This window comes from Poecilia reticulata, linkage group LG18 (assembly GCF_000633615.1).
Source record: "Poecilia reticulata strain Guanapo linkage group LG18, Guppy_female_1.0+MT, whole genome shotgun sequence".
In the NCBI taxonomy this organism is placed as follows: Eukaryota; Metazoa; Chordata; class Actinopteri; order Cyprinodontiformes; family Poeciliidae; genus Poecilia; species Poecilia reticulata.
The window spans coordinates 19,771,912-19,796,214 of NC_024348.1; the positions used below are offsets into that span (position 1 = coordinate 19,771,912).

Consider the following 24,303-nt stretch of genomic DNA (forward strand, 5'->3'; position numbering starts at 1 on the left):
CCATGTTTTTATGTCTTTAATGTTTTTAATTTCTTTTTATTTCTTTTCTACGTTTTAATGATGTAAAGCCCCCCGGAAAACGTCCCAGTTAAACGTCGTTTAACTAAAGTTACCCTTGTTAAACAGTGTTTTAACTAAAACTCTGAGGTTTAAGCCCAGTTAAACGACGTTTAACTGAAGTCCTAAAAGGGGTGCGGGTTTTAATGTTTTTATCTTTAAATCTCTCTCTTTCTCACTGTTTATTTAATGTCACATGCTGTTTTTATTTTAATCATGTAAAGCACTTTGAAATGCCTTGCTGCTGAAATGTGCTATACAAATAAAATTTGACTTGATTTGATGAGAGAAGGGGGAAGACGTGAGGCAAAGGTTGCCAGGTCGGGAATTGAACCTGTGACAGCAGTGTTGAGGACTAAGGCCTCCGTACGTGGGTTGTGTTTAACCCCTACGCCACCACAGCACAACCCAGTTTGGTGCAATTTGACCTGTGATGTGCATGTACCCTTTATGGCTGGGGGAAAGATCTCCAGGAGCAGTCCTTGTGAGGAACAAATCCTCTTTCTAAAACACAAGCAGAACTTATTTTATATTATCTCACCAGTTCATAGGCACTTCCACAACCTCAGGCAAAAACAATACATGAGAAAGACAATATAAGTTGCTACATAATGTAGATATAAATGTGCTTTACCAATGGCTAACTACATAATCATGTGGAGGAAAGGGGTCTGACAACTCAACCAACCCAATTATTATAAGATTGCCTCAAACATTATTCATCTGTATCCAAATATCAAAAAAGCAAAAATCACTTCATAACACGTTTAAACACGTTTATTCATCAGATGTAATAATCCAATAGATTTGTTTCACCCAAACAGTTACATGTTTAAAGCACCAAAACTGGTACAGGATTAACCAAAAATAAACAGAAAGTGTCAACTCAACTTTGTAGTCATTTAGAAACAGTTCCTGTGGAATATTTCCAAAAATGCTTTTCATCCTTTTGACCACCAGATGACACCAAAGAAGTGTGCCGAGGGGTTTTTAGCATAAACCACACACAATTGAAATCATATCTTCACAGAATGTTTTTTTCCCAACTGCCTGAAGTTAAATTATACCAAATGTCTATTGGTTTATATCAGAATTACCAAATGATTTCTATTGACAAAAAAGGCACAAAAATAAGAGAATCACTTATTAATTTATATGAAATAAAAAATGTCTACAGTTTGATTCAGAATCTGATGTTTGTCCAATAAAATTATGTCTTGACAAATGATGATCATGATAACTACAGTTTCCAGTAAATGGATTTGAACGATAGCAACATTTGGTTAGACAAAGCAACAAATGTAAATATAATAACTTTCTTGACTCAAAATCTTCCTGAGTAGTGAGAATCTCCATGGCTGAACAGAAACAAACTCCAAAACCAACAAAATCAAAGTAGCTCCATGGAGACAACTGATCTCTAAGCAGTGAAAAAAAATCACAACAGTGAGCTGTAATCACAACTATGGAGACCAAAGAAACTCAAACTATTATACACATATTAACCGACTACACCTCAAATCACAGTTGGTTTAAAAAACTCAGCAGAAGAAGCATAATAAACATAAACCCCAGCATGTAGCGGCTGAGTGAATCTGGTCTGGAGTCTGTGGATCACAGAGGACATGGTTTTAGAGACGTTGTAAAAACACAGAATACCTGCTGTGTGATCCAGATACACTCCTATTCTGGAGGAAACTGGACCTGATACTAAAGTTTGAATTCTGTTGTGATAAAATCTGTAACTGTTTATGTCACAGAGTAATGACCAAGATAGGTCATTTAATCCAAATCCTTCAGCTTTGTTGATGTTCTTGTATGAAACAGCTACGGCTCCTCCTCCTCTCCACTCCACCTCCCAGTAACAACGTCCAGTCAGACTCTCTGTACTCAGGATCTGATTATAAACAGTGAATCTGTCTGGATGATCAGGATAATCTTGTTCTTGGTTCATTAATGTTACTTTTCTGTTCCCCTCAGATAAAAACAAAAATCTCTCTGCTGTGTTTGGATCCAGAGTGATTTTTCGTGAATATTTTAAGAACCCAGTTCTGGTCTTTGGTTCTGGTTCTGACAGTAAATAATCCACTTTAGTTATTGCCAGTTCGATGTTTCTCCATGTGTCTCTCAGGACGTCCTGTAGTTTGTCTCTGAGCTCTGACACAGCTGCTGTCACGTCCTCAAAGTGTCTCAGAGGACGGATGTTGATGCTGGATGAGTGTGTCGACTCCCTGAGTGCTGGCAGTGAGGGGTAGTTGAGGAGAAACTGGGTGTGATCCTCTGTGTGTGAGAGCTGCTCCAGCTCAGCGTCTTTCCTCTTCAGCTCACTGATCTCCTGCTCCAGCTTCTCCTGAACATCTTTGACTCGACTCACTTCAGTTTCCTGCTGGGATCTGATCTGCTGCTTCACATCAGAGCTTCTTTCCTGGAGGAGACGGATCAGCTCAGTGAAGATCTCCTCACTGTCCTCCACTGCTTTATCAGCAGAGACATTGATGGCCTCCACCTCCTGTTGAAGCAGMTTCACATCTTTGTCTCTGTCCTGGATTCTCTGATGGATTTGTTGTCGACTCTCCTGGAGCTTTTTCTGCTTCTGAGCTCTTTCTGCTGCACCTGGGACTGTTTCATGATCTTTATGTTCATTCATTAAGCAGAGATAACAGATACACTGCTGATCAGTGCGACAGAAGATCTTCATCACCTCCTCATGATGAGAGCAGATATTCTCCTGGAGGTTCTTGGAGGGATTCACCAGCTTGTGTTTGTTCAATCCAGGAACGTCAAAGTGAGGTTGCAGGTGATTCTCACAGTAAGAAACTGAACAGACCAGACAGGACTTGACAGCTTTCCTCTCAGTACAAACATCACAGGCTACATCTTCAGGTCCAGCATAGCAGTGATCAGCTGGAGCATCTTGTAGTCCAGTCTTCTTCAGATCCTCCACTAAAGCAGCTAACATGATGCTTTTCTCCAGAACAGGCCTTTGTTTAAATGTTTTTCTGCATTGAGGGCAGCTGTAGTTTCTCCTCTGACATTCTTCATTCCAGTATTGTTTAATACAGTTCATACAGTAGTTGTGTCCACAGGGAATAGTCACCGGATCCTTCAGTACATCTAAGCAGATGGAACAAGACAAGTTACCTTGGTCTTGGTGAAGTCTTCTCTGTGCCATTTCAGCTCTCAGAAACAACAGCAGCAACTGATTTGAGCTCAGGTGTAAATATCTAAACAGATCGAACAGGAGGCAGATCCTTGGTCTACTGGAATTCTCTTATGAGCCATTTCATCTCCCAGTAACAATGACAACATTTGAATCAGAGAAATGTGACTATGAATAGATGCAAGTCACACCCATCCTGAAAATATGTGGATAAACTGGAATAACTGTTTCATAGCAGGAAGATTTGTTTTCACAACAACTGATTCCCAGAAGGTGTTTTTAGTCTTTTATGCTCTCTGCTTTTGCATGTGTTGTAAATAACAATTCTAGGTTCTGATCTTTAACGTTCTTCTAGTCAGCTACCCAGACTAGAGTTATTGTCACTTTCTGTTGCAGACGGACTGGTGACCGAATATTAGAGATAAAGTTTTTTCCTGCCGATTCCGATTACCCATGAGGGCTGATCACGGTCGATCACCGATGCCGATCATATAATTATTTTTCTTTTAATCATAAGCACTACCAGTTACATTATGTGGAAAAAGGAACCATGAATTCACCTTAATTTAGAGAAAAATTTGTTTTTAATAACTTTTTCCAAGAAAAAAACAAAACAAAACAGGCATTGTGCAAATTGTACTGCTATCGGTAATACTATCTTTAACAGACTGATAACATATGGAGGCTCTGAAGAGGCTAAATAATGCAAAGAACCAAAATAAAACCTCTCAACATTGCCAAAAAATTCAAGTATAAAACTTAACATTCAAAGGCAAATACAGGATCCATTACAATAAACAATCCAGAGTTACTGAATGAAAACTTCCTGATAGCATGGCGGCTAGCTGATTACTGCTAGTTCTGAGTGGCTGTTTCTGATTGAGCGGAGTAATTATGCAGAGCAGGGAGGAGATCAATTATTTTTCAGAGATTATCTGTCTCATGTTAGGACAGCGAAAGTTTTAATACGTATGTAAAATTTATTGTTTTAGGTTAGATGCTGCAGCTTTAAGCAGAGGTTCGGTGTGAGAGTCACTACCAGGTGGAGCAGAAGAGGCGCTCCGTCTGTTAAATATTACTACCTGTAGCGCGTAGCAGTGGTTCAACAGCGAGAGCAGAACCAGCGTCTTACATCGCAGCTCAAAGACTTAAATAATTTTGCGGGTTATTTGTTTAGCTTTCTGACCGTCATACTAATTCCGGTAAGTGTTTGTAGCTGCGCGCTGCTTTACCTGCTATCTGATCCTCCATATGTCTTTTTTACTGCAGTGAGCCTCGATGTAGCCAAACTCCGTCAAGTATGGCATTGTTTTTATGTGGTATTAGCTTCGTTGTGTTGATGCATTTTGACCTGCTTTACGCCAAGGTAATTTTCCGCCGCAACACGCAAACTTCCCCATTCACTCAGTGCGTCATAGTTTCACACGATGCTTAGGATTTGTTGCTGCGCGTTTGCGCAGAGTGAAGGAAAGAGGAGACCAGCTGCACAGGCAGGCTGCGAAATGAGATGCAGGTGATCGGTTTGTGTGATCGGCGATCACCGATCATACACTTTTTCACAGAAATCGGCCGATTATGATTGGTGGTCGATCGATCGGCATACCTCTGCCAAATATGTTTTGTGGTTATCAACTCTTATTGGACATGGTTTCAGTCTTTATCATATACACAGGGAGAACCTTGGAGAAGTCACCAAAACACCTATAACCTCTGCTCAATGCGATAAACAGTGGTCCTTGGTGATGCACGCTCATCAAATGATGCACCAGGGAGATTTAGCTGTAAAAATATTGTAGGGGGTGCAGAAGCGTCAAATTTCAATGAAATCCAATTTGTCTCCTTAGAAGTTGATAGCAATCATTCACGTTCACCTTAGTGTAAATTGAATCATTCGTATGTGATTTAGAGCCAATCATGTGCAAATGAGGGATTAGAAGTCGCCACACTGCTACGCCTACATGGTCCAGCCAGCAGTCACTTTTCAGAAAAGGATATAGCATTAACTTGCTCTGTTTCATCAGACACAGGTTGAAACCTTAATGAGTCACAGTGCAAAAGGAAGACATCCAGCAGTTCAAATTCCTGCTGTAAGACCTCTAATCATTAATCTTTGATGGGCACCTCCCCTTAATCCACACAATTCTCTTTTTACAAATTCAATAGGTTTGTAAAAGCATCCCACTCAAATGTTCAACTCTTGAGATGGTTTGATTCCTTTCCCACCTCATTTTCCTGTTCTCCACATTGAACTGTCACACCAAAGTCTGCCTCCCCAAACCATCTCCAGAGTCAACGTTCACTACTGGCTAACAAAACATGGTGGCTGCACTAGGATGAAACAGCAGGTTTACAAGATGAGGTGAGTCTCCTTCAGTTAGAGTATGTGTGGTGTTATTACCCAGTAATCAGCCACGCCCCTAACACCTCCCAACTCTAACGGACTGACTACTGACCAGCTCTCCAACTAACGGGTCAGAGAAAGTCTCTAATTCCTGGGTATTACCACGGCTGAATTGTAGAGGACATTTTGTTTAAGCTGGCTGCGAGAGAGACACGTCTAAGCTCTAACTACCTTCAATYCGAACGTTATGACCCGCTACAGTTCCTRTATCAGACATCGGAGTAGCYYGCCGGTGCCCRASAACAAAAACCACATTYGTTAACGGTAGCTCTCTCTCTATTAATAACGTGCACTTGTTACAGCTTAGATAATTTTAGAGACTCGGCGTGAGTCCCAGGGTCATTATTTATCATAACCAAAGAAACGTCTGAAGCCCCCAGTTTACTAGGATCATGAACATTGATTTTACATTAACCTGAAAAACTAGTTTCTGAGTGACTTAATTAAGTTAAATTAAATAACTAACTAAATAACTAAATTAGTGACTGTCCACAGCATCAATTTAGACTTTAGTATTTTATTAGCAAGCTTTAGCAGGGGAAAATGACATACAGCTTTTTCAATCAAAAAGAAAAAATTAAAAGATTAATATAAGTAAAACTTTTAGAAATCACACTCCCTACCAGTCCCTACTGTGTCACTAACTAAAAATGAGACGCTTTGGTATGCAGCTCCACTCGACCCCCGATGATGAGGTTAAAGTTGTCAGCAGAAAACTTTAACATCCATGGACAAGGTCCTGTCTTGAGAAGGCAGAATCCCATTTAGAATAAATCCAAAGTTGAACTGGTGAGAATCCTCCATGAAATCAGTTCTTTATCCATATGCGATCTTTGTTTATTCCCCATGTCTGCTGCTGCATCGTTGAGATGGTCTTGGRTTGAGTGTAGGGCGGTTGTCGAATCAGAACTCGGGTTGTGGGCAACCGGATCTTGTTTCTTTCTCGAGTGGCGCAAAGTCTTCACCTCCCAGTTGCATCGCCCTTATCTTAATTCTGCATCTTTGTGTGGTCTCGACTCGAACACCGAGGAACTAAGAACACAGTTTCCTCGCCTGCATATATTTTTATAACTTTTACATTTTGGGGGGGCACGTACACAGTTCTTTCACTTCCTACATCTCCGCGTACTTTCCCTGACGTCAGGTATCTTCAGTTAGCCTCGACCTTTATTCCACTCAACTTCTGACCCTCCTTGTTCTTTAAAATTTCTTGCTGAAGTCCTATATCTGTACTCACACCTAGTGCAGATATAGTCTAAAAATCTCACTTCCTCTCTTCTCTCTGCTTAACTGTTCTTTCACCCCTCCAGCCTATATTTGTAACACAGCATCAGACACTTTTTATCTATCTCTGGTCTTTTCATTTCTACTCTCCAACCTGTAACCTTTAAAGAAAGGATTACATGTATTTTACTCATCTTTAAAACATAATAAGTTCATTTTGCATTTAAAAACAAAGATTACATGAGTTTCATTCAACATTAAATCATAATACAAGATTACTAGTAGCTCCAGGCTTTTGTGACCTGTTTTCTGTGTGTCCTGGAAAGATCTCAACCATTTCTTTGGGAAGTTAAAAGTTTAGCAATAAGGCCGTGGTTACCTCCGCTCTCCTATCAGTTCCTCTTTTCCCCTGACTTTTCACCTACCATCTACCTTCAACACAACATCAGCGACCTTTAATTACAGTTACAACATTTTACACCATTTCAAGTTCAATGTCAAAATCACATTTAGAACCTTTTAGTTTCTCTGATTTAACATTCATTTATGTTATAATAACCATGACTTATTATTCTTATTATAATCATAATGTGTTATTACAGACATTTCTGAAAAGAAACCAATAATAATCCATTATTCTAATTATTTGATACCAAGTTACTGTTACTTGTTTCACCTGTAAGTACTTCCATAATTGTAAGAGTAAGTTTTAAATATTCTTATAATCAAACCAACATCAACCACTGGTTAAACCAATATTAATTATTGGCTTAATTACAAGTAATTATTATTAATGTAAGCATTTTACTCTAGGTTTTATCCAATTACACAAAATGTTTAGATTTTATTCTTTAAAAACCTTTAATGCTTTAAAATAAGGAATGGTCTGAACTATTTTTATACTGATGCAGGCTGGAAACTTCCTCTTTATTCAGGAAACCTGCTCTTCCTGTTTCATGACTCTCTTTCTGCCTGACTATGATTGTTTATGATTAAATAGAAAAAAGTAGAATTAAAGCAAAGTTTGCAGGACACAATAACAACACACACAACCAGATTAATTTTTTTTACCGTCTGACTCTACTGTTGGGTCTTGATGTCACCTGTGTAATTAATTTTAAAGGTAACTTTATTCATTGTTGTTATTAAACTAAAATCTCCAGCATGGGGAAGTGGGATGAGCTCGACTTTTCTCGACAGTGGTTTTTATAGTTACCCTTCACACAGTGCATCATCCCATTACACCTGCACAGGTTACATTCCAGCTTTCCAGTCAAACAGGTCCAGCAGAACCTCAGTTAAAAAATACATCCAGATTTAATCATCAGTTTCTCTAATTTGTCGGTTTGTCAGACTTAACTAAAACCTCTCCAGCTAAAACAGCTCATCCTTGTCATAAAAAGAATCATATTGCTTCTCCAGTCAGACCAGCAACTAACTAAGCAAACAGCTGCTTGTAAAGCCACACCTGTAACTAAACACTGAACATCTAGTAAAACAACCTTTGAACCTGAAGCTCCACTTCTGACTAAAAACATGATCATGCAGAAATGTATCTCTCCCAAATATAGATCTACAGACTATGTATATTATAACATTCAGTTGTAATATCAAGGAAAGCTGCTTAATTCCTATGAACACACAGCTGAAGACCTAAAACTGACTGAGATACTTACAAAGGACGCACTAGCAGAGCAAGTCAGCATCGGGCCAGAGGGCGGGGCCAATTACCGGGCCCCTAACAAATCACCAGGCCCCTTACGTGCATCACCTGCGCTGCCGGAAATTGTAGAGGGGGTGCTGGGGGGGAGGGGGTTGTTGTTGGATCTGATGAGCGAAGGGGGGGGGCAGGGGGGGTAAAATATTAAAACTAAATTCAAAAGTGCTAAAAGCAATAGACATTACAGTATACAAAAGTGAGTACACCTCTCACTTTTTGATAAATATTTCATTACATCTTTTCAAAGGGTATATAGCTAGTGAGCTATTCATTATTTTTTAAAAGTTTCGGCTCTAGTGGCCATTATTTAATATGGGTAATGAGAAAGGGGGAAGACATGCAGCAAAGGTCGCCAGGCCGGGGATCAAACCTGCAACGGCCACGTTCAGGACTGAGGCCTCCATATGTGGAGTGTGCTTAACCCCTGCGCCACCACAGCACGCTCAAGCTATTCATTTTTAAGAAAGTATTATAAAATTCCTGCACATCATGTTTCTTTGGTCCAAATTACCACAGTCTCTTGGAGATGCTGGGTCCCATCATCGGTTTAAGGGATCATTAGTTCAGTGACGTCTTGTTGATCGTTTCCTGTGACATCTGCATGTATGAGTTTCCACCAGCTTCCATTTTTTCTGAGTATGCGGCTGAAGAACTTCTTGCATGCAGTTGCACCAAACTACCAGTAGGTGGCTCCAGAAAACTAAAATTCCCTGAGAATCAGTATTGGTGAATTATCTTGCTCCTCCAATCCGCTCTGATTTACTCCAGCATCATCTTTCAGGTCGTTAGATCAGGCAAAGCACTGCTTTCAGTGTCCCAAAAACTAAACAGAAATTTAAAAGAAATCAAACTTCGTCTGTAGTGGCCCATAAGCTCTTGAATATTTTGGCATCTATTTGGTATCTTTACTTCCTGCTATCAAGTCTCAATATTTGTTTTATGTTGTGAATTTAGCTAATTTCTTATTTTTGTACAGCACTTTGTTTATACCAGAATAAATGAAACAAATTAATGATGAGCCTTAGCAATCAAGATATTTTTATTTTATCCTTTTTATCAATATGAGGTAAAAAGTAAACAATGATCAAAATTGTGAAGCATCTATCCAATAACTAACTACATGCCTTTTCAACACACGTCTAAACTGAAGAGAAAAAAATAAAGCACTGATCTCCCTGTGAAGTCAGACATATTTATCCATCCAGCCCATAAGATGGACTCAGTTCAGTTCATCCAGAAAACCAAGAGCATCCTTGTGTGACTGGAAGGAGGTTTTCCCTTTGAGTGTAAATGACAGAATAGCTATGTATCGCATGGAGAATCCCACCACCTTCTTAAGACACTCACACATGCGCATCTCCTTGACTGCAGCAGTCATATCCTGTCTGTTGAAGATCACTTGGCCTTCATATGTGAGCAGAGCCTGCTTCTTAAGTGCCTCTATACTTCATGTGACGTGTGACAAAAATTGCCTCGTTATTTTGTAGAGAGGCATTCGCCTTCCTGATTGATTGGATGTACGTTTGGATGAGTGGTTGGATGGTTGGTCAGATGAATTGCTGGACGTATGGTTGGACATCCAACTTTACATCCATGGTGAAGACCCTTGTTATGGTTGTCAGCATCGTTAATAATGCAGATCACCGTTGGCTTGGTTAATGGTAGAAAACATCTGACCTGGTGTGGATGCCAGGCCTCCTTATTGTAAGAAACTATAATCGGAGTAGGCTCTTTAACAGTTGTATTTTTTGTGGATAAAGAAGTGGGCTAACTCTCCCCGTTTTTTGTGTGTTTTTTTTGTTTTTTAAATATGTCCCGTATGGACAATATCTTATCCAGTGACAATGTCTTATCCACAGAAGTGGCAGCTAGCCACTTTCCTATGATCACAAAAAACTTTAATACTTTAAATCATCAAAACTTTATTCGAAGTTAAACTTTTGGATCAGAGGTTATCTTAAATCTGAAGAAGTGAGTTTTTGAGTCGGTTCATGAAATTTCACATCAAAAACTACCCATCATATTGTTTAATTTTATGACTAAATGTTTATTGTTGTTTGATATGAAAAAGAAAATTATGGTACAGCAAAAATAGGTGAATAATTAAGACTGGTTGCAGCAAATTTACAGAATAAAAAATTTGACCCTCCATAGAAACTTTGCGTAAACACGTAAATTATTACAAAAATACCTACATTTAACTACACCCAGAAGAAATATTCCAGCCTAAACAATGTAAAAATAACCACCATTGTAAATTGTGGTGTAAATTAAAAACTAATTAGGACAGCATCATACATCTTACATGTAATGGGATTTTCTCAATAAAACAAAACCAATTATTAATGTATAGTAATAAACCAATTATTAATGTATAGTATGCATTCCTAATTTATTTACACATAAATTAGACCCTACGGTCTAATTTATGTGTAAATGGATCAATTTGGTTGATCCATTTGGATCAACCAAATGGATCAACCATTTTGGTTGATCCAAAATGGATCAACCAGTTGGACATAAACCCTTGATGGCTGATTTATCCACAGCTGGCAAGTGGCCGTCTCGCTCAGCTGCAGATTCCCATGCTGACTTTGAAGGAGGCTAAACCAAAAGAGAGGGGATTTACAGAAGGCTGGTAAAGTTTTGTGCAAAGTAAGAGAAAAAGCAATTGACTAAAGTCTCTTAAGATACTCTTAAGAATTAATCTAGCAGGTGTTTTTGAAAAGTGTCTAGCCAAGAATAAAATAAAACTCCCAGTTTTAGCAGAACATCAACACCCCTGGGGAATACCTCCAAAAGGTACAAACGTATTCCCTTCTTCTTTGAGCCAATGAAAAAGGCCTGATCTATGCATACTGAAATATCTCTCTATCATTGTCTCTCATTAATATTGACTTTTAGATTTAATTAAAACAACTGAACAATTTTCCCAGCTCCCTTCCTTTTCCACATGCACATTAAAGCTCATTAAGCAAACATCACAATAGCTGTATCAAGCCAAACATCTAATTTCTTTAAAAAATAACTGAACATAACTGAGACATTGTTAAAATATATTTTTAAATCAATCTCCAGATTTAATTTTGTCTCGGACTCCTAAGCAAGAAGAATTAAGTCATTATCAGTTACTTTTGAGATTACTGGAACAGTTATTCTCCTCATGTATCCTTTTTGTTTGTTTCTGTAATACAAAAAGCCTCCTTAACAGAAATACTTGCTTAACATTCACATGATTAAAACTAAAATGACATCAAATGATTTTATCATGTATAGAAAATCACAATTTAAACCAAAAACCATTAAATATAACTATGGAGGTATTCACTCTTAAAGCATTATAAAATTCCTGCACATCATGTTTCTTTGGTCCAAGTGACCACAGTCTCTTGGAGATGCTGGGTCCCCATCATCGGTTTAAGGGTTCATTAGCTCAGTGACGTCTTGTTAATCATTTCCTGACATCTGCATGCAGAAGTCTCCAGCAGCTTCCATTTTTTCTGAACATGTGGCTGAAGAATTTCTTGCATGCAGCCGCACCAAACTACCAGTAGGTGGCTCCAGAGAACTAAAGATCCCTGAACATCAGTTTTTCTGAATGATCTTGCTCCTCTATGCCGCTCTGATTTAGTCCAGCATCCTTTTTCAGGTTGTAAGGTCAGCCAGGAAAGCTGCTTTTAGTTTCCCAAAAACTAAATGTAAAACTTTTTCTGTAGTGGCCCACAAACGTTTGAATATTTTGCCCCTGTAGACAAGTATCTTCATTTCATGCTTTTAAGTCTCCTTTAAAAACATATTTTTTTCAAAAGCATTTAATCCAGTGTGAGTATATCTTTTTATTTTCTTTTTCCATTTTATTAATGTTTCAATACTTGTTTTATGTCATGAATTTTATCTATTTTCTCTACTTTGTTTTTAAAAGGGCTATCTGAATAAATTGGATATGGATGTTATAATTATTATTATGATCGTTACTATTAATAAAAATTAAGTTAATATTTACAAAAGAGAGGAAAATTTTTTAAAGCAATACAAGACAATACTTTTCACACAGAGGAACTTTCTGTTCGGTTTTGGTCTGGTGCCAATACCAGACAGTACCAGAACCAAGATTTAGAGGCTGGCTTGTTTTCATGGCCATCTCCCCATGAATTTCCTTATATCAATTGTGGAGAATAGTCGAGGTGGGAGGATGGGATCTTTTGTGGAGCTGAAGGTGGATGAGAGTAGGCAGTCGGCTGTGGAGTGAATGGAGGGCGTGCTTGTAACAGTAAGACACCAGCGTGTCCAACTTAAGTGATCGGGGGTACGGTAAAGGAGTATCGTCGTCATTGAGTATTGCCCTGAGAGTAGGTACCGGCAGTGACGCTCTTTCCACTCAGGGACAGGAAAGAACACATGCTCATCATGCAAAATATCCTAACTTTCCCTCATCAAAAGTCCTTTTCAGAATATTTATATTCCAAAAGCAACACTACTGTGTTAAATTTTATTCATTTTTATTTTGAATAATACCAATTTTATGTATGTTGAAGCAAATAAAACACTTTGGGGTTCAGTTTCAACACATATATTTTTTATATGGTATCCCAAAAATGCCATGTTTGCTGTTAGGGTCAATATTGAACCTTTAATTTAAAAGAAAGCTATAGAGTGCATTTTATTGTTTTGTAACATGGTTATAGATATATAATTTAAGAATGTCATTACAATTAAGTGTCAAATTGATTTAATTTTTGAGTAATTGGCTTTAAATAACCCCATCTTTTTCTATTCAAAGGTGGGTTTGTGGCAAGGTACACCTAACCCCAAAAATCTCAAAAACCATTAGACATGATGGACTAAAATTTTCTCTGCTCTTTTCTGGTAATACATTTAATAGAAAATGCATTTAGAGTACTAAAAATAATAATTACAAAATTGACTGCCGGTACCTACTGAGAGAAAAGTATCTACTTCAGTGATTGCCAGTGAAATGTTTGTCCACGTGTCTCTCAGGACATCGTCTATTATATCTCTAAGCTCTAACACAGCTGCTGTCACGTCCTCAAAGTGTCTCAGAGGACGGATCTTGACGCTGGATGAGTGTGTCGACTCCCTGAGTGCTGGCAGTGAGGGGTAGTTGAGGAGAAACTGGGTGTGATCCTCTGTGTGTGAGAGCTGCTCCAGCTCAGCGTCTTTCCTCTTCAGCTCACTGATCTCCTGCTCCAGCTTCTCCTGAACATCTTTGACTCGACTCACTTCAGTTTCCTGCTGGTATCTGATCTCCTGCTTCACATCAGAGCTTCTTTCCTGGAGGAGCCGGATCAGCTCAGTGAAGATCTCCTCACTGTCCTCCACTGCTTTATCAGCAGAGACATTGATGGCCTCCACCTCCTGTTGAAGCAGTTCCACATCATTTTCTCGGTCCTGGATTCTCTGGTAGATTTGTTGTCGACTCACCTGGAGCTTCCTCTGCTTCTCAGCTCTTCCTGCTTCAGCTGGGACTGTTGCATGGTATTTATGTTCATCCATAGTGCAGCAATAACAGATACACTGCTGATCAGTACGACAGAAGATCTTCATCACCTCACCATGACGAGAGCAGATGCTCTGCTTAAGTTTAGCAGACACGTCAACAATTTTGTGTTTTTTAAAAGTAGAAGATTCATAGTGAGGTTGAAGGTGATTCTCACAATAAGAGGCCATACAGACCAGACATGTCTTGACAGCTTTCATCTTCCTCCCAGTGCAGACATCACAGGCCACATCTTCAGGTCCAGCATAGCAGTGATCAGCTGGAGCAGCTTGGAGTCCAATCTCTTTCAGATCTTCCACCAACTCTGCTAACATGATGCTTTTCTCCAGTCCAGGCCTTGGTATGAACTCTTTCCTGCACTGAGGGCAGCTGTGGACTTCCATCCGATCTTCTCCATCCCAGTGGCCTTTAATGCAGTTCATGCAGTAGCTGTGTCCACAGGGAATCGTCACCGGATCCTTCAGTAAATCCAAGCAGATGGAACAGGAGATTTTCTCCAGCTGAACTCCTCTCTGAGCCATTTTATCTCTCAGTAATGACAGTTTGAGTCGGACATCTCTGACTATATGTATATGTAAGTTACACCCACCTTAAAAATATGTGGATAAACTGGTATGCCTTTCTTTCAAAGCAGGAAGAAGTCGTAATTTCAGGCTGACTGATTTCCAGAAGATGTTTAACTCTTTCTGTTCTCTGTTTCTCCATATTTGGTAAAGATGAATAATTATATGTTCTGATATTTATGGGGTGGGTGAATATGGCAAATTTTTGGGTGGAGAATTAATATAAATACATAAATAAATGTTTGTGAAATAAAATAACAATTCTACTTATTACAAAATAATCAAAAATGACACAGTGACATGTAAGAGTGAATGAATCAACAGAAAGTAATGAATAATTTGCATAAGCTTTATAAAACACATTGCTGAAGCTAATGTCTCCAAACTCAGACACTCATGTGAGTTTCCCTCCTCCCCCCCCAAAAAATGTTGCACAAGTTAATATTTGTTACAGAGGTAACAACAACATATTGTTAAGAAGCTTAACATGATATATTATTGCTATGGATTAGCTACCCATCATTTAGCTACGTTTCCAAACTCAGACAATGATGTGAGAAAAATTAATGCTGTCATGTAGCCTAACTTTTCATGTCTTCATCAAGTGTTGGCCACCAGAATAGGCTTCATACAATTGATTTCATTTACACTAAACTTCAATAGTTATCATGTAACTGATATCATGCTTCACAGCTTTTTTTGATATGACCATCCTGAACCTCCAAAAACTCAGTCATCTTCTACTGTAAACTCAAACCAAGTCTGAAATTATTCATCTTCTACAGAGTTTCTTCATCCTGTTAAAAGGTGTTATTGGACCGGTCAGCACTGGACCTCCCTGTTTCCTCTGCTAAGTCTTTAGCAGCAACAAGTAGACCCTCTAAGTATGACACCCTGTACTCTGGGCTGGACTTAGAGAATTTGTTGTAATTCAACAAGGGCAGCACAGATAAACTATTATATTTTAATTTTTGAACATTTTCATCTATTCCCCACTTTCTATTGAGTTTGTAAAAATTTTCTACTCAGATGTCCAACTCATGAACCGCTCTTAGTTACTTGGTTCTTTGCTGATCTCCTTTCCCTGATCTCCATGTCTACCTTTCACAGCATGGCTACATTCCAGCTGCCGCCACACTCCTCTGCACATGTCAGCATCAAAGTCTGCTTTTTTAGACCATCTCCTTCAATACAGGCGAACAAAACATGGTGGCTGCACTGAGGTTGAAGCGGACAAATTTAAAAGATACTGTGAGTTTCTTTGTGTATGTGTGGTTTCCTTGATTACTCACTTCACATAGTTCAACATACCATCATACCTGCTGGAATGCATGAGGAAAACTTCCCTATGCAATCCTGGTTGCGTTATGCTGAATGCATGAGGAAAACTTCCTTGTCTATTCCAAAATAAGGAAGTTTTCCAATTAAACAGGTTCAGCAGAAACAACACCCAAGCACACTTCCAGTGTTTGAACAGTGCATTCCTGCTGATCTTTGCTTCTAACAAACTTGTTATTTCTCAGCATTTCCAACACTGGGTCTAAAATCAGAAAATTTATGTGGATCATTGGTTTTTAATCCTAAGCTTCAGGATCCACTGTCTTTCATGTTTTTGATATTTCTCTGCACCAGCACACCTGAATCGAATGGATGCATTAACCACTAAACATGCAATTAAGTGCTACAGAAGTCTAGCAGTTATCCATTTACTTACAGCAGGTTTGTGGGGCCAGGAAAATGCCCAAAACCTGCTAGACAGTGGCTCCTGAGGACCAGTTTTAAATCTACAGACGTAAATTATATCTCCTGATGTTTCTCCTCCATCGCAGTGATTTGGAAATATAAATTTGTCCCCATGATCCAGAGACAGACATCCTAGTACTTACAGAGCACATATCACCACATTGGTTGAATCAAGCAGGGTTTCCCCTAGTGTATTATAAGCCTGGCAGGTCCACCAGGCTTTACTTGTGTCCCACCTGGCTAAGCATTGCTTATTTATTTATGTCTTTACAAAATGTTTGCATTTAAGACTTTATTGTTGGTCTTCAGATATTAATCTTCCAATCTTTCAATAACACATAATTATCAAGTGATATTTTCAAATTTCCTGTCAACTTAAAACATTTTTTAACTGAAAAACATGACGGGCCGCTGGATGAATGTCTGCCGTAGCACCAAAGCACCGGACCTATTATAAGCAGACAAATTTACTGTGAGTTTCTTTTTGTATGTGTGGTTACGTTGATAACTCACTTCGCATAGTTCAACACACCATCATCCCTGCTGAAATGGTTAAGGAAAACTTCCTTATGTATTCCAGCATAAGGAAGTTTTCCAAATAAGCAGGTTCAGCAGAAACAAAAACCAAGCACACTTCCATTGTTTAAACAGTGCATTCCTTAGACAGTCTGTTTCTAACAAAGGGTTTATGTAGATCATTGGTTTTCAATCCTAATCTTCAGGATCCACTGTCTTTCATGTTTTAGATATTTCTCTGCACCATCACACCTGAATTGAATGAATGTATTAACCACTAAACACGCAATTAAGTGCTACAGAAGTCTAGCAGTTATCCATTTACTTCCAACAGGTTTGTGGGTGCAGGAAAATGCCCAAAACCTCCTGGACAGTGGCTCCTAAGGACCAGTTCTGAAAACCACAGATGTAAATTATATCTTCTGATCTTCCTCCTCCTGCAGGATCAGTGCAGTGATTTGGAAACATGAATTTGTCCCTATGATCCAAATGCAGACACCCTTACAGAGCAGATCTCAACACAATAGAAATATTGGTTGAATCAAAGTTTGCAGTATTTCAGGAAATCAAAAATATTTGATTTGTAAGGACCTGATACTGCCAGACCAGCCACCAGAAGGCAAAAGCAGTGGCATCACAAATCAATCAATAGTATAGTTGATATAGTAAAAGTGTTAGTTGCCAGGGCATCTGAAAATCAGTTCAACGGTCTCCCTTACTAAGATGTCCAGTCAGTGTAGGATGATTGTAGTATAATTTAATTAATTTCATTTTTCTGGTGTTCAGATGTTTCATATTCCTGAGTGCCAATTCATCCATAATCTTCCTCTTATCCTTGATCGGTTTGTAGATGCAGAGATGCCCAGACTTCCCTCTTTTCAACTGGAGTCCCAAAATAATCCCAACACACTCATTCCGGCAAAAAAAAGTCATTTCTTCTTCTGTGTTGTTGCTGAACTAAATTGATAAGACTGAAACAAATGTGCACATCAGCTACAAGCTGTAACCTTCAGGCCGTGAAGACTCTAGTGTCCTTACAGGGTCATATATCTAGTCAAAGTAAAATCTTATCTACACCAGAGGATGATGTATTTTGATACAGGAAGTCGCCTCTCCTGTTTCTACACTCAAAGAAAGCTTATTTTCCCATGTAAAGTGTGTGTTTTCACAGGTTAATGTTGCTGATTGTATTTCTCTGTGAATGAGGGCCATGTGGGCTGTTGACTGCGTTTACAGGTGTTTGAATTACAAACATGTTTTTGCAATAAGTGACTGAACTCTTGAGCCTCTGACACCAATCAGTTCTTCTGACAGGAAATGTTGTAAACTGTGTAGGAAAGGTTGCCTCAGTTAACACATTACAAAAAGTGATCTTTCCCCACAAATAACATAAAATAATAATGACAAGGAAAATGAGAAACAATAGTAAATTATAAAATAAAGCACAATTGATAAAAATGTTTTCTTTGGTCATCTTTATTGTTCTTATACTTTTGTTTCAGGATGAAAGATTAAATAATTAAATTCTGCTAAATGTCACAAAATCAGTTTCTTCAGATTTTTATAACAAAGTATCATGAAGCAGATTCAATCACTGAAGTAGAAAAAGGATAATAATGAATTTTGTCATGAAATGGATCACTTTCCTGATTTTAACAATGCAACTTCAACAAACCCCAGAAGAAAACTGAATCCAGAAACCTGGTCTGTATGTAGAAGGAAGATAGTTTTCTACAGTGGACGCAGGAAGTTTCTTTCTTGTTGTTGATTTCTTTTAGATTTTGCTTTCCAGTCAATTATGTACAGTTTGAGTTGAAGAAAACGTTTTCACTTTGTTTTATCAAGACAATAATGCTTTGCAAAGTCTGGGGAATACCATGTGATTTAGTTTAAACCCGTCTTGATCTGCATCTCTGAGCTGTGATATACATTAATTAAAGATATAAAACATATTGAAACATTATAAAATCAACATTTGATATAGAATTCTGTAATTTCAACATACGTTCCTGACACTTTTAACACAAAAAACTAATCATTAGTTAGGTGAATAAAGATTAATCTGAGCTCTCCATGGCTGAACAGAAACAAGAAGGGGCAGCACCCAAACAAACTCCACCATAATCAACAACAAACAAGACGATAAAGTAGCTCCATAAAGACGTTAAGAAAGCTGATCCCTGTACAACCTGAGGGAAGTTGGCCCCCCACCTTCTTCAAAACAGACAAAATTGGTGTCAAATGTTTGTGCTACGTTTGTGCACCAAAAATGTTCGTTTGTGCCGCTATCATTTTAAAGATATAAAGAAATGTTTCTAGAGGTCATCCAAGGTCAACCAGCCCCCACCTTCTTCAAATCAGACAAAATGGGTGTCGATCAACTCAGCTACGTATGTGCTGGTTTGTGCAGCAAAAAGTTTCGTTTGTGCTGCTTTGGCTTTGAAGATATTAATAAAAGTGTAAAGGTCAAAAGGTCAACCAGCCCCCCCACTTTTATGAAATCAAACAAAATTAGTGTCAAACGTAAGTGCTGGTTTGTGCCGCAAAAATTTTCGTTTGTGCCGCTATCATTTTAAAGATATAAAGAAACTTGGATTTCATAAAAGTTGAGGGGCTGGTTGACCTTTTGCCCTTTCATTAATATCTTCAAATGAACAGGTTGCAGGAAAAAAATGGTGGATGTCAATAATAAAGTTAACATTGAAAAAAAAATCAATGTTTTCAGAGTAAGGGACGTTAAGGGGCGACTCATATGACTTTAATTGCAGTAATAAGAACAGTTTGAAATAAAGATTTAAGGTTTAACTGTTTTGACAGCAGCAACTTCCATCCAAAGGTTGGCGTTTAAAATCTACATCCAGATTTAATCATCTGTTTCTCAAACTAGAACACATGCAATAGGTCATTCTTGAAAAAGCAGCAAACTGCACAGTTCCATCAACAACTGCACATAGGAACTATTTAAACTAAGCAAATAGCAGCTTGTAAAGCCATCCCTGCAACTAAACACTTAACGTAAATCAAAGCGACCTTTGAAACTGCAGCACCTCTTCTGACTAAACTCAAGCACCCATTATCTTTCATTTATAAGTAAAATATCCTGTTTACAGAGCTACAGTATCCATGTGTGCAACAACAAGTCATTACAGAAAGCAGCATCCCTTACACTCGTCCCGTTGCCACAGCTAAGAAGGATGGGACTTTACATGTGTATGGATTATTTGTAAAACTATGAAAGAAATCTTTCATAGTTTACAGAGTGGGTATAACCAGATGCCAGTTACAAATCCCCTTTGGGTTTTGTAATAGACCCAGCACCTTCCAAAGGTTGATGCAGCAACCGTTTGGTGATCAGCAGTACATATGTATTCTGTTGGAATTGGATGTTGTTGTGTTTTCTTCCACGTTCGAGCAACATCTGCAGAGGATGAAAGTGGTACTGAGTTTTCTTAAAGGGGAAGGTCTAAAATAAAAGCTGAGCATGTTACGACCCGGGGGCCACATCCAGCCTTAGTTTAAATTATGCATAAAATGCAGTTATGTGGCGCTTTTTTTAAAAGCAACTATTGTTATTCTTCTATAAGGTCATCAGTGAGCTTATGCATGTCTGCTTCCAAGAAATTGTCTTTCAGCCATTGAATATGTCAGCTAATGTTAAAAAAWTTTTTAAATGTATGTACAATTAAAGTTTTTATGAAGGAGAAAAGATGGTGGATGTGTTTGATGGTTTTTAGTTTGTTTTTCATGAATAACATTAAAATACTGAGAATAAAGTCAAAATTCTGTTTTGTAATGGAAGTAAAAACATTGACAAAATTGAAATAATTAGTTAAAGAAAAAGCTGTTGGGTTCTTTCTAGGCTGTGCACATCCACATAATGCTATTTGATGAAAGATAAAGACTTACCTTGGTATTAAATCTTAATCTAAACTACAAATTTTCAAGCTCATTTATATATCAAAGCTTACATACAGTCTGTCACTGGTTGAGTTTTATTCCTCTCTCAAAGAGGAAACCTTTCCACCCCTCATTACCCGCCTGTTAGCTATTGAAACAGTGGAAACATTATCATTTCAGATGTAAGCTTTATCAGTATAGCTTAATTGTATTATGTGTTAACGTGCAAACAACAGGGAAATTAAATTTCAGCATCACACCTGTGATCTAAAAACACCTTCCAAAGAAAATTAAAGCTGACAAAAGCCCTATTCGCACCGGATAAGCATTATATGGGGACCCAATGTAGTACATAAATTACTTCCCAACGTTTACTTTTTATATTTCGCATTCACACAGGATAACCAAGCACTAGCTAGTGTTGAGAAAAATTATTATTTTGAGTGTTTAACACAGTTTAAACCTTTTAGAACGAATTTCTTAGGTTTGAACAGGTTTGTGTTAGTGATTTAAAACCCAAAGAACTATTGCTCGGTTAAGTATTTAAAATACAAAGGAGAATAGAGGATTCTGCAAGAGAATTTCGGCTCAGACCCCTGGGGTCTTATCATTAAAGACAGGAGGTCATAAATTAACATATGCAGGAAGGTGGAGGACGGTATCACTTGAATTACTCTGAGAGAGGGAACTTTGGTTGGTTCACGTAACCAGGATGAGAAATCTTCCAGAACTAACATCTGACATGGTGCAAAAACTGAATATAACATAAAATGTTTTAAATCACTAACATTTAATTTGTAAGACATTTTTCTTAGTATTAATAACATGTTTTGACTAAAAATTCTATTATCTTGTTTTAGAATTAATTTAGTTAATGATGAATGTATTTGAAATTGTATTATTTCTGACTATATTAACATGAAAATGTTTTGTTTAGTATTAGAAAATACTTAGGTTTATGGTGAATGAAAGTCTCAATTCTTATTTGTTTCTAATTCCTAATTAGAAACAGGAATTGTACTTCATTATTTTCTGTTTATTATCTATTGCTTTTGGTTTGATATCAGGACTAAACTTTGGAGATGCTGAGTGCAGAAGAATAAATTGGGTTTTTGGAGAACTTTTCATTGAATTAAAATACAGTATTAAAGGTTTGTTCCTGGCAGAGCAGAAGAGAAACCAGAATTTCACAGCTACCTGTGAGGTTTCTGCATTTGTTTCTCTTGGCCCAGATGGCTGTAGAGCCACAGGAGGCCGGATACTGTTAAGAAAATAAATTTAAAATAAGTTAGTTTTAGAATTTATCATGACTTGATTGAAATACCATAATTATAGTTTAAAATTATAACATATTCTGACCTATTGATATATTTTACTGTAGTTAAAACAGTAAAATATAAAGCAGATTGTTTGCCAAGATCTTCTGATCTGCTCTTTGTCTGTTGGGAAACAATCAGTAGGAAGTTCTAGCTTTTCACACTGATCTGTGAAAGCCATAAACCACCATGAATTCGGAGAGTCTGCTTCTACCTTATTTAACAAAAGGTGTTTGATCTTGCGACCAAACTGCGGGACTTTTTCTAAAATTTAACAGGGCCAGAGATGCCTTCCAATTGGTCAAGTAGAGATACGCCTTATTTGAATACATTAAAGAGGTAAACACACCTACAGGTATAAAAGTTTGTGCACAAGGGAAACAATTCAGAAAAAAGCTGATTTATTTTACTTCTGCACCAGCTCTTTCTCCAAGGACGTCCTTGATATTTCTTTGTCTTCTTGTCTCAGGTAACAATGTTTGTATCTGTCTTTCTTTAGTTTCCTGTACTATCTTATATTTTCTTCTGATTGGATTAAATCCTGTAATTCTGTGACGTCAACACGCATTGTTGTGTTTTTGTCCCCGCACGTGGCCACGCGAGAAAACCCGGGATCAAAAGGAAGTATCAGAGCCAGAGTTTTGCTAAATTTACCAGTGATATAAAAATTCTTCCTTAACACTAGCTTTATAACCGAAGGCTACAAACAGAAGAAAATTATTCTTACCTCACAGTGAAATGCATGATGTGGGCCACTGCTTGCACGTTGTACGTTACGGGTCGACAAGGTTTTGATGGTCCAGGATCGAGAAAGTTTTCAATGCAGCCTCCATTCTTCGCCAAAAGCAAATAAAAATGCACCCAAGAAAACAAAATCTGCGCAATTATGTTTCAGATCCAGTTCATTTCTGTTCAAATTACAGGCATGCCTAATCACATTGTTTACAAATTACTGACATGGCCAATTCACACGGGATTAAAAACACAGACCATCTTTGCTATTATTAAAAATAACATGTGATCCGTAGGTAAAATGAATCCCTGGTAAATAGGGTTTATGACTATAGTGGTTATTTGTTCTCGATGTCCAGCGCCCCACATTGCTAATATAGTCGTTATAGAGAAAAGAAATCGAACACCTCGAGAATATCGCAGGAAAAACCGTCCAGCATATCAATAAAATGTTTTGTGATGTGAAAACTATTTTGAACGCCTTTATTTGAAAATAATTAATCTAAGCGATTTACATATATATAAATTATCCTCTATGTAAGTGGAGCGCAATTATAAAACCGCGTTAATATCGGTTAAAACTACCGCGTTAAAACTGGGCCAACATGGCGGAGCTAAAATGTAGCCAGGGTGGTTAGCTGTTCTCAGCTCTCTGTGCTATGACGAGCAACATTTTTTAACTTTAGCTTCTAAGTGTTACCACAGTATCGTATTTCCCTGTTTTAAACAGTTTAAATTAAAATAAAACTTCACTTACCCTCAGTGAATCGCACATCTCGCGGTCTTTAAATTTTCTTCTGCGTCTTCTTCGTCTTCTTCCTTTTTTGGTCAGTTTGCAAACAACTTAAAGGAGCATTACCGCCACCTTCTGGATTGGTTCGGAAACAGGAAATAAACAGAAAAACTAGATTGTGTCTAGATTTGTGTTTTTCAATCGCACACATTTTATTGAACATTTAAATTGCATTTACTCTAAACATATTTTTAATTGTGTAATTAATATTTAATTTATTCAATGTTTTTTATGTTTTTCCTTCTGGCTCAGTTGCATTGCACTCCATAATAACAACTGTATTCAGTTGTACTGATCACATAATTAAGATGTTTTTTTTAATCCTATTAAACCTATTAAACACATTTTTAATTGTCTCTTACAAATGTCTGCTTTTATCATTTAATTCCCAATAATAATGCTACTGTTTTTGATTCTTTAGACGTTTTAACAAAAATAATATCATTGTTGTTGTTTTTATTGTTGTTGCTGCTGTTGTTAATGTGTAACATATACTCATGAATGTAGGAACTGATAGAAATCATTATTAATCAGCATGAATACATCAAACAGTCATTTAGATATGCCAGATATTTAAAAAAAAGTGAAGACATATCCTTTACAAGAAATTAAAAGAATTAGTTAATATTATTGTCAGTTAAAAAAACATAACATTTTATTATT

General features: G+C 37.6%; 1 protein-coding gene across 1 annotated transcript; it reads right to left on the reverse strand.

The window, feature by feature from the left end:
- Positions 1-1,214: 1,214 nt before the first annotated feature.
- Positions 1,215-14,601, reverse strand: LOC103480904 (E3 ubiquitin/ISG15 ligase TRIM25-like). Its single transcript, XM_017310341.1, has 2 exons — positions 13,497-14,601; positions 1,215-3,327 (listed from the first exon to the last, which is right to left on the reverse strand). The coding sequence occupies exons 1-2, from the start codon at positions 14,599-14,601 to the stop codon at positions 1,574-1,576; spliced, it is 2,859 nt and encodes a 952-aa protein (XP_017165830.1). The 3' UTR covers positions 1,215-1,573.
- Between the last annotated feature and the right edge of the window lie 9,702 nt (positions 14,602-24,303).